At 37.3% G+C, this 11,486-nt stretch overlaps 1 protein-coding gene across 2 annotated transcripts in view; it reads right to left on the reverse strand.

Moving 5' to 3' along the window:
• lima1a (LIM domain and actin binding 1a) overlaps positions 1-8,328 on the reverse strand; it is a 43,581-nt gene extending 35,253 nt beyond the window's left edge. The window contains exon 1 of one of the 2 annotated variants that reach the window (XM_055013121.1): positions 8,225-8,328. In XM_055013121.1, coding sequence (XP_054869096.1) covers positions 8,225-8,298 — 74 coding nt within the window. In that variant the 5' untranslated portion in view covers positions 8,299-8,328. Of the gene's footprint in view, positions 1-8,152; positions 8,173-8,224 lie in introns of those variants that run through there. The other variant, XM_055013124.1, reaches the window with a different exon arrangement.
• Positions 8,329-11,486: the final 3,158 nt, after the last annotated feature.

Raw genomic sequence — 11,486 nt, forward strand, 5'->3', positions numbered from 1 at the left:
AATTACACAGTTGTGTTTGTGTCCACTTGGTGAATGGAAATTCTTATATTCATGCTATTTTTAGCTCAGTTTTGGGTCTCCACCACACAAAATGAAATGCTGTATGCTGCTAATTTTTCCACTTTCACAAGCTAGTTAGCAACGATGCAGTTTGAGTCAACAGGTGTAGACTCTGCTGTGCATTTTTGCACCATTTTCTCTTCCAATTTCCACCACCAATTTCAAAAACTCATTTACTATGAGAAACAACAGCAGCAAAAACCTCTGAGCAGCAACCTGCGTACTAAAAAATGGCCAAAGATTTAATTGTTGTGTTTAACCTTCCTGCATGCAAATCTTCAGCAAAACAATAGTTTCCATGTCACTGTTCTGCAGAGGGCACCATCACTGTATCTTGGGCTAATAACAAACACTAAACAGGTCACTTTTTCCCCAACAGCAGAATGTTAATGAGGTGCAGTCAGATAATTCTTCAGAAGAAGAATGGTCTGACTGCGTCTTCTGTTTGGTGCCAAGCAGGTAGAATACAGCTGGTTTTAGCTGAGTTTAACATTGATAATGGAAACAGTGAGTGTGAAAAAAAAAACAGCCGTTAAACTACAAGAAAAGCCCTTAGAGAGTGCAGTACTCTGGCAAGGCTGCTCAGTCGTATCATTTCCAACGGATGAAGTCTTGAAAAAATTTGTGGCAAAAATCACGGCACTGTAGAACATGGCCATTTAATACAGATGTACCCTAAATCCTAAATATATAGCAGGCGGCAGGAATTGATGGGACTCAGAAACACCCTCACAATTTAATCAGTTGTTCCTTGTATCATTTCCAACGGATAAGTCCACAATAGTGGATTTGCAGTAGGATCGCAATCGTGATCGTCAGTAGTGTTTATTTGTTGTCATAGTTGCAGTGACGCTGGGCCGCTATCTCGCAATGATATAGAAGTCTTTAACAAATCCGTGAATCCAGACGATAAGCTGCATTACTACTAAAATCGAATCACTTGGTCTTTGTTTCATTTCTGACCTTCCCTGAAAATTTCATCCAAATCCATTAGTCGCTTTTTGAGTAATGCTGCGAACAGACAGACAAACGTACACTGACTGTCTCATAACTCCACCATTCCTTGGTGGGGTAACAATCAGTTCAAAGAAATTCAACATTCTGAGGGCGTAAAATTTATTGGATCAATAGTTAGCGTTAAAACATTGATCAAAGCTGCTTTAAATGAACATAAAGATCAGATTTATGCATTCAACTAGAAATGTCTGGAAGTAAAAGCACCTACTATGCACACTGCATGATCCATTATGCAGATATGTACAATATATTAGCAACTATTAGCTATTCATAGTTGATTATTTTCACCATTCATGATGTCACTTGGTCTCTAAAGCTTCAAAAATTAGCACAACATGAGTCAAAAGTAGCATTATCTTGTCCTATTTTGTGTGACTACCAATCCAAATCCACTTCACACAACACAATACTTAACCAGTACCTCATTATTCCATTAGTAATAACATAATCAGTAAGTTTATCACTGTTTTTGTGGATACACTTGTACAAATGATTCTTCTACTTTATATTTGCACATTTCTTACTTTGCTTTTGTCGGATTTTGTGAACACGCTGACAAGATTCCTGCTTAATTTCACTGTCCACTGTGCAATGACAAATTCTATTCTAAACAACAGATTTCTTTTAATTTTCTGCTCTTTTCACCACCATGTTGGAGGTTTGAACATCACATCAAGGCTCTCCAGGATGAATAAACTGCAGCTCTGAGCGACCTTAAAGACTTTCAGTTCCATCAGTGTCACATCTTTAACGGCGAGTCTTAATCCCAAACACATGATGGCTGAGATTCTTTGGTTCGCCTCATCTCACTTTAGAAATCCCAGACAACTCCTTCACAGAGGATTCCTGAGAATTTCACAGTAAAGTTACTTTCATTTTCACCTACTATTCCTCTGTAGACATAATAACAACCTAAACTTGACCTGGTGTCATTTTTCTTTCACTTTTGCTCTCAAACAGCAGCACTTTCATAAGAGAAGAACAGATTTAAGAACTGAATCTGAATACTTCATCCCCCATACTACAGTAACTGTAATAGTACAACACTGCTCTGGTTAGTATTTTCTAACGGACATCAACACTGATGCTGCCAATTCAAACTTATCTGCTGATTTCTTAACAGGATGACTTGAAGCTCCACAAATGATTTTTTCCCCCATTTTTTGCACCATTTTTAAGAATGAAAACTGTCAAGAAATAGTTACATTTATATGGAAATTTGTGTTTTCTCAGTTGTACAATTGGAGAAAGGTGACAAGTCTGTCCATTTGTATGTCATTCCACTTTGGTGACCTCACACAACGCATTTAATGTACAATATTTAATTTTTTGGGTACAATATTTCAATTCAATGTGTAATATTTCCTTTTTCCAGGTGCAATATTGTAACAATGTGTAATAATTAATTTTTTGGTGCAATATTCCAATATTAATGTGCAAGATTTCCTTTTTGGTGCAATATTTCAATTTGACATGCAATACTACATTTTTCAGGTGAAATATTTCAATTTCATGTGCAATAATTCATTGTTATGGGGCAATAGTTCAATTTAATGCACAACATTTCATTTTTCCAGGGGAAGTTTCAAATTATTGTGCAATATTTCATTTTTTGGGTGAAATATTTCAGTATCATGTGTGATATTACTTTACTATTTCAGTATCATTGCCAGTATCAGTTGTAATGTTTCTATTCCCATCTTTTAGTACATTTAGTTTTATTTTTAGCAACGTATTGTACTTTACAGTGGGTACGGAAAGTATTCAGACTCCTTTAAATTTTTCACTCTTTGTTTCATTGCAGCCATTTGCTAAAATCAAAAAAGTTCATTTTATTTCTCATTAATGTACACTCAGCACCCTATCTTGACAGAAACAAACAGAAATGTAGAAATTTTTGCAAATTTATTAAAAAAGAAAAACTGAAATATCACACAGTCATAAGTATTCAGACCCTTTACTGTGACACTCATATTTAACTCACCTGCAGTCCATTTCTTCTGATCCTCCTTGAGATGGTTCTACTTCTTCATTGGAGTCCAGCTGTGTTTAATTAAACTGATTGGACTTGATTAGGAAAGGCACACACCTGTCTATATAAGACCTTACAGCTCACAGTGCATGTCAGAGCAAATGAGAATCACGAGGTCGAAGGAACTGCCCAAGGAGCTCAGAGACAGAATTGTGGCAAGGCACAGATCTGGCCATGGTTACAAAAGAATTTCTGCAGCACTCAAGGTTCCTAAGAGCACAGTGGCCTCCATAATCCTTAAATGGAAGAAGTTTGGGACAAGCAGAACTCTTCCTAGACCTGGCCGTCCAGCCAAACTGAGCAATCGTGGGAGAAGAGCCTTGGTGAGAGAGGTAAAGAAGAACCCAAAGATCACCGTGGCTGAGCTCCAGAGATGCAGCAGGGAGATGGGAGAAAGTTCCATAAAGTCAACTATCACTGCAGCCCTCTACCAGTCGGGCCTTTATGGCAGAGTGGCCCGACGGAAGCCTCTCCTCAGTGCAAGACATATGAAAGCCCGCATAGAGTTTGCCAAAAAACACATGAAGGACTCCCAGACTATGAGAAATAAGATTCTCTGGTCTGATGAGACCAAGATTGAACTTTTTGGCGTTAATTCTAAGCGGTATGTGTGGAGAAAACCAGGCACTGCTCATCACCTGCCCAATACCATCCCAACAGTGAAACATGGTGGTGGCAGCATCATGCTATGGGGGTGTTTTTCAGCTGCAGGGACAGGACGACTGGTTGCAATTGAAGGAAAGATGAATGCGGTCAAGTACAGAGATATCCTGGAAGAAAACCTCTTCCAGAGTGCTCTGGACCTCAGACTGGGCCGAAGGTTCACCTTCCAACAAGACAATGACCCTAAGCACACAGCTAAAATAACAAAGGAGTGGCTTCGGAACAACTCTGTGACCATTCTTGACTGGCCCAGCCAGAGCCCTGACCTAAACCCAATTGAGCATCTCTGGAGAGATCTGAAAATGGCTGTCCACCAACGTTCACCATCCAACCTGCCAGAACTGGAGAGGATCTGCAAGGAAGAATGGCAGAGGATCCCCAAATCCAGGTGTGAAAAACTTGTTGCATCATTCCCAAGAAGACTCATGGCTGTACTAGCTCAAAAGGTTGCTTCTACTCAATACTGAGCAAAGGGTCTGAATACTTATGACCGTGTGATATTTCAGTTTTTCTTTTTTAATAAATTTGCAAAAATTTCTACATTTCTGTTTTTTTCTGTCAAGATAGGGTGCTGAGTGTACATTAATGAGAAATAAAATGAACTTTTTTGATTTTAGCAAATGGCTGCAATGAAACAAAGAGTGAAAAATTTAAAGGGGTCTGAATACTTTCCGTACCCACTGTATATCTGATTACTTTTCTACTTTTCAGTCACTGCATTTCTTCCATCATGTAATTGCTTTTCTGAGCAATTTCTGGCAAAAGAATTTAATTCCAGATTAACGTTATAGAGCCCAGCGTTGCACAGCACTACGACTGCATATTCATTTTTAATTGAGGGTAGATTTGAATCCAGATCACAGAGACTGATCATTCTTTTTGCACATAATCTGGGGAGTTAGACCAACATTTCACACAGTCACCATATCTCTCAGTGCTTTTTTTGTTGCAATGATGGGTGTGTAAAAATACACAATAAAGCGCACATAAAAATCTTTATAAATGAGACTATGGGATGTTGCGCAACTTTTTTTTTTTTTTTTACAAATTTGAGGGATACAGCTATGCAATTTCTTTGTTTTGAAATATGAGAAAAAAAACAACCAAAAATGATTTTCTTTTTTTTTTTTTTAGTTTTTTTGCACTTTTAAGCAATTTATTGTAGTAGTTAAGACATAAGTCAATGCATACTGTTAAAACATATAAGGGTTATATTGATGTAAAGCAAATAAAAATATTCCAAAAAATTGCACTACAGTATGTAAAAATGTAAGAATATGTCCTGGTGGACTTGTACAATAATAGGTTTTAAAGGGTTAATAAAGCCTTATCTTAGCTCATGAATAAAATAAAATAAGAACACGAGATGTTTTTGCATTTGGTTTTTAAAACTTCAAAAATTAACAAAATGAGTCAAACGTGATGTTGTGTCGTCTTATTTTCTCTCACTATCAGTCCAAAACCAAAAGACTCAATCTACTATATTATAATCAAAGTTGAATAAATGACAGCTGTTGAAAATATCAAATATTTGGCAGTTTTGCTTGGAAAAATATCTGAGATTTGTCATGAAATACTTAAATAATATCAATAAGCTATATCAATGTTTTCGTAATAGACTTTCTACTAAATTTTATATTTGCACATTTTCTTATTGTACTTTTTACAAATGTTGTCTGACTGATAAGATTACTGCTTAATTTTGTTGTACAAATGAATAATGAATTCTCTTCTATTGCAACACAACATTTTTCTTTAATAAGAACACGAGATGTTTCTGCAGGAAGGACATAGTTTGGTTCCACCTTCTCCCATGTGAGATTTTTCAGTTTTATTTCATTTCCTGATAAAACAATCTGCAGATTAATAAATATTGGAAATAATACAGTGGCTGTAAATCTCCCACTGTGACTCACAGTACATAAATCCCTTTGCATCGTCATTCAGCCTCCAGATAAAATCATCAGACTGAAATATGAGATCATCAGCTTAGATCAGTTGTGACTCAGCATCGTTAGGAGAAAGGATGAGTCCTGCTATATTCATAAACACTGCAGTTGTCTCCTCAAGCACAGAAACTGGTTTAGTTACTTTGAATCAGACTTCCGACATCGACACACACAGACGTACGTGATTTATCAACCTGCTTCTCTTGGTTTATTCTGATTCTTATCTCTTATCAAACAGCTTCCTTCTGCTTCAGTAAAATCTACTGCTGAAGATGAACCAGTTTAGACAGAAGAAGACACAAACAGACTCTCAGCCAAACTTTGCTCATATTCATAGATTTATGAAACACCTTGTCCATGTTGTAATATCTACAGTCAGCATATGACTTAGAGGGAGTCTCCGGATTTTACACATCGAAATCAATTTATTTGTCATCATAATGATCAGGAAACAGATCATGGAACAGACCCAGAGGCTCCAGGATTCAGGGAGCAACCGGTTTTATCCAAGAACTATAACTTCTATGCTGGAGAGAGATGTGAAACAACCAAAATGAGACAGAAAAAGAAATGTAAATCCCGATAAAGAGACAGAGAATGGTTACAACGAGATGTAAAATAACCATGATGTGACACAAGACAGCTACGAAACAGCGACATGGTCAAATGTGACACAAAACAGACCCAAAACAACCAAAATGAGACACAAAATAGGTGACTATGCAAAAATTATGAAAATCTGACAAAAAACAGCCCCACAAAAAATATGAAATGGCCAAAATGTGATAAAACAGGTGTAAAAATGAGACAAAATCACAAAAAATAAACATAAACAAGGTTAAAAAAAACCCATAAAGACATGCAAAATGACCATACACAACAATAACAATGTGAGACAGAAAAATGGACAAAAAATTACAACAAATGACCACAAAGCTACAAAACTACCCCAAAAATATCATAAATAGGTGCAATGAGACCAAAATGAGACACATAATGAACAAATTAGGGCAAAAACTACAACCACGAACAGCTGCGCAACGATCACGGACACAAAAAACAGTAACAATATGAGACCCAAAATTACCAAAATGGGACGTAAAATAACAATAAATTGATGCAAAATTAGTAAAACAATGCCATAAAGAGATGCAAGAAGACCAAAGTTCAACATAAAACAGCGTCAAAAAATGTCACATCTGAAATCAAAGGTAAAAATGGACAAAAAACTGGTGAAAAGTGACTACAAAGAGCCACAAAATTACCGAAAATAACCAGAAACTGATGCAACATTACCAAAGTGTGACACAATACAGCCACAATTCTTTTTAAAAGACCAAAATGTGATAAAACAGGGAAGCAAAATGTTCAAAATGACACAGAATAATAACAAGTCTAACTAAACACATATAAAGAAATGCAAAATGACTAAATGAACTTAAAAAATACAACAAATTGCTGTATAGAGCCACAAAATGACCAAATTTAACCACAAATGAAAGCAAAATTACCAGAAACGCAAGATCAACAATATTAGAGTCAAAATAGGTCCAAAGATCACCACAAAATGAAGCAAAATTACCCAAAATCACAAAATCCACAAAACTAAAAGGCAGAATAGGATGAAAGATGACAACAAAAATCCACAAAATGACCAAAAACTACCATAAATTAATGCAAAATATCCATAAATAGATGCAAAATGGACACAAAATGACTAGAAAATCTACAACCATAAAGAGATGTAAAATGGCCACAGACACTATAACAATAAGGGATGCAAAATGACCAAAACAGGTCAATAATTACCACAAATGGACATAAACTGACCAAAAAATTACACAGTGAGATGCAAAATGACAAAACACACAAAATTTATTAATATGCACAGGATTAAATAAACAAATATGAAGAAATGGTAAATGCCCCCCAAAATACAACAAATAGCTGCAAAGAGCCACAAATGACCCAAAATAACCACAAAAAATCAAATCAAAATTACCATAAACACAAAATTAACAATATTAGAGGCAAAATAGCACCAAAGATGCCCACAGAGAGCCACAAAATGAGCAAAGACCACCATAAATTAATGTTAAATATACACAAATACATGCAAAACGGACACAAAATGACCAAAAACGAGCACAAAACGAGGCAAAATTACCACAAACACAAAATCAACAATATTAAAGTCAGAATAGCCCAAAAGATGATCACAAAGAGCCACAATATGGCCAAAAACTACCTAAAATGTATATTAAATATCCATAAATAGAAGCAAAGTGACGTAAAAGGGACAAACTATCCATGAAGAGATGCAAAATGACCGCCGGCACATAGTTAATAATATGCTGTAGCTGCAGTGAGCTAGCTTCATGACAGACTGAGCTACCTGCGGACAGGTGAACTCAGGTAAACACAGACTCACAGTTTGCTTTTAACTTCGCAGTAAGCTGCTGCTTTTCTGTCTGGGTTATTCTTCGGTGTTTTCTTCACTCACCTGAGCACCGACCTGCTGCTTTTCACTGTTTCATCACCTGAGTCTCGTCCAGGTAACAGGAGGCGCAGCGACATTAAACACCTCCGTCTTATCAACAGAAATCAGGGCGGTATCCTTCCGCCAGTCAGCGCACTAGTTCCTGAACGGAGCTGCTCTGCGGTCAGACGTGGGGGATGTTTATTTATTTGTTTATTTATTTGTTTATTTATTTGGCGGGTGCTTTAAATGCGATCACATAAGGTGAGAGAATATATTTTTTAAAATAAAAATTCTAATTGAATAATATTGAGAAAAATTGTCATTGGGCAAATAAATAGTTCCAGTAGAGCAAGACATAATGGAGCAGAATAACTAAATAAAATTAACATAAATAGACATTAGAAGCATTTAAAAAAAACATTGTAAGTTAAAGCACAATCTTTGCAGCTTTAACACTTTTTAAAGTCTTAATGGAGTCAAAATATATCTTTAATTTTAATTTCAATGGATCATTCCAGAATTGGAGGACATTTTCTGTCCCGCCCACCAAATTTCCAATAACCCAAGTACAAAATAGTAAAACATGCATGTAACTACTCTGGTCTGATGTATAGAAGGCCACGCATCATACAGATGTCTTATAACGTTTATTTCTCTCTCCAGTCAGCCGACACCGTGACAACTATGAAAATAAATGACAAACATTTCAGGAATACACAAAGTAAAAAAAAAAATGCCGCTAATTAGACAGATTCCAAAAGGTCTTTCAAGCTAGTTATCTGTCTTTAGACAGGTCCCACATGCTAGCTTGTGACACTGCTGCAATAACCATCTATGCAACGCAACTCAACAAATAATGGCAACAAATATGAAACAAATAAAACTCATAAGTCACGGTTACTGTGTACATCTCTCAGATATGCAGAGTAGTTAGTTTTTTTCTCTGTACAAATGATGGCATTTCCCTCTGTAGCCGTACTGCACCTGACCCACATTTGACCCCACACCAAACCACAGTCATGTGATTTGTTTCATATTCAGCCAAACATCAGTTTTTAAAGGTATACATCATCAAAGTTACCTTCCCTAACATTCCATTTATTGCATTTTGAATTAGTTTTAATTAACCTTATGAACTCAAACTTTCATGAAATGGCAACAAAAAACAACAACCAACTTCAAACCAGAACTTCCAAAATTACAGTCTTTTGGACAGTTACAATGCAGTTATTGTGTAAATTTACTTGTCCTGAGACCAAATACTAGGAGAGAAGAATATTTGAAAACATTTTTAGAAATAAAGTCTGGAGTTCCCCCTAAAATGCCATTTTTCTCTTGTCGCACCCCAATGATGACCAAATTGAATCTCAAATATAACTAAATGAGATTAAAATGAAATTTGAATCTTCTTTTTCTGGTATTATTTTTTCATTGTTGTCTCTTGTAACTGGGATTTTTTTTAAATCAACATAATACTTTTAACAAAAAAACCATAAAATTTTTCACCAATTTCTCCTGAAAGAGTACAGGTCCTGAAGGGAGGGCAGGGGGGCACCATGATTCTCTGATTTGGTGGCAGAACTGAACCAGATGGTTAAAGATGAGCACAGGACCGACTCAGTGACAGCTGAGTAGAACCAGATCAGCAGCTCCTGTGGCAGGTTGAACTTCCTCAGCTGGTGGAGGAAGTACAGCCTCTGCTGGACCTTTTTCACCACAGAGTCTATATGGGTCTCTGATTTCAGCTCCTAGGAGATGGTTGTGCTCAGTTTTCAGTTTCTGCCTGTAGGTTGGGATGAGATGGACAAGGCAGAGACTGGAGAGCCTCAAAGCTGCTCTGGGATCAAAGGCTTGACTGGCTCAGCTTAAACATAAATGGTGTAATTTTTATTCCATGTTTTTTTTGTTGTTTGCTAACCCTACTCTAATCACAGTAACAGGGTTGCTAATAAAAATACCAATGCTACAATAAGGTTGCATGGATTTGCAACCCCGTTACTGTGTTATTCCCCCCTATAGTCGAGTCACTGGCACCTTTTTGACCAAGCTGGTTCCAGTGCGAGTTCAGAGCCAGTGCCTGACTTAGCATCAGTTCTTTGTGTTTCCACCACCTACACACCGCCTCCAGGCTCCAAAAACTGGTGCTTTTCAGGCACCAATTCTTTGCTGGGCCAAAGTTAAGAACCGAGTACATCGTGGGCTGAGGGCAGAGTTATAGTGACCAAAGATCAACGGTGAAAACACAGAAGCACCATTTTTAAACAGGTCAGTGAGTAGTGATAGTAGTAGTAGTAATGTTTAGTGTTAGTGTTTTCAAATTGGTAAATATGAACATCAAATCCAAGCAGCAGTGGTCTGAGTAAGCTAACAAGCTATGAAACAACACCTTATGAAACCTCAGAAAAGCAGCAGCAATATTTGTCTTCTGGCCTCTCTCCACTGGCTGCCTGTACATTTTAGAGTCCATTTTAACATTCTTTATTTGTTTTTCAATCTTTAAATGGTCTTGCCCTGCAGTACGTCTCTGAGCTGCTTCACCGTTATACTCCTGCCAGGTCTCTTAAGTCAGCTGATCAGCTGCTCCTATACACACCAAACTCTAAGGGGAAGCTCAGAGGTTGTCTGTGGTTGCCCCAGTTTTATGGAATAAATTCCTGTTGCACCATAGACAGGCCCCTTCACTGTCCATTTTTAAAACTCATCTTAAAACACACTTTTATTGCCTGGCTTTCCATCCCGCACGAGACACTGATTTTATTTGTATTTAGTGCCCTTATTGTGCATTTCTGGATTTTATTTCTTCTTAGTGCCTTTATTGTGTGATTTTTAATTGTTTTAGTGCTTTTATTGTGTTTTTCTGGTTTGTTATTTGTTGTTAGTTTTTGGTATTTTATTTGTTTTTAGTGCTCTATTGTGTATCTCTAATTTTATTTGTCTTGTTCTGGATGTACAGCACTTTGGTTCAATCTGTGGTTGTTTAAAGTGCTATATAAATAAAGTTGGGTTGGATTGGATATTTCATTACAAGACCTGTATTCAAAACCTCCACCCTTCCCTCCACCCTTCCCTCCACCCTTCCCTCTACCTCCACCCTTCCCTCCACCCTTCCCTCTACCTCCACCCTTCCCTCCACCCTTCCCTCCACCCTTCCCTCTACCTCCAACCTTCCCTCCACCCTTCCCTCCACCCTTCCCTCTACCTCCAACCTTCCCTCCACTCTTCCCTCCACCCTTCCCTCTACCTCCAACCTTCCCTCCACTCTTCCCTCCACCCTTCCCTCTAC

The sequence above is a fragment of the Amphiprion ocellaris genome, chromosome 8 (genome assembly GCF_022539595.1).
Source record: "Amphiprion ocellaris isolate individual 3 ecotype Okinawa chromosome 8, ASM2253959v1, whole genome shotgun sequence".
NCBI classification, from domain to species: domain Eukaryota; kingdom Metazoa; phylum Chordata; class Actinopteri; family Pomacentridae; genus Amphiprion; species Amphiprion ocellaris.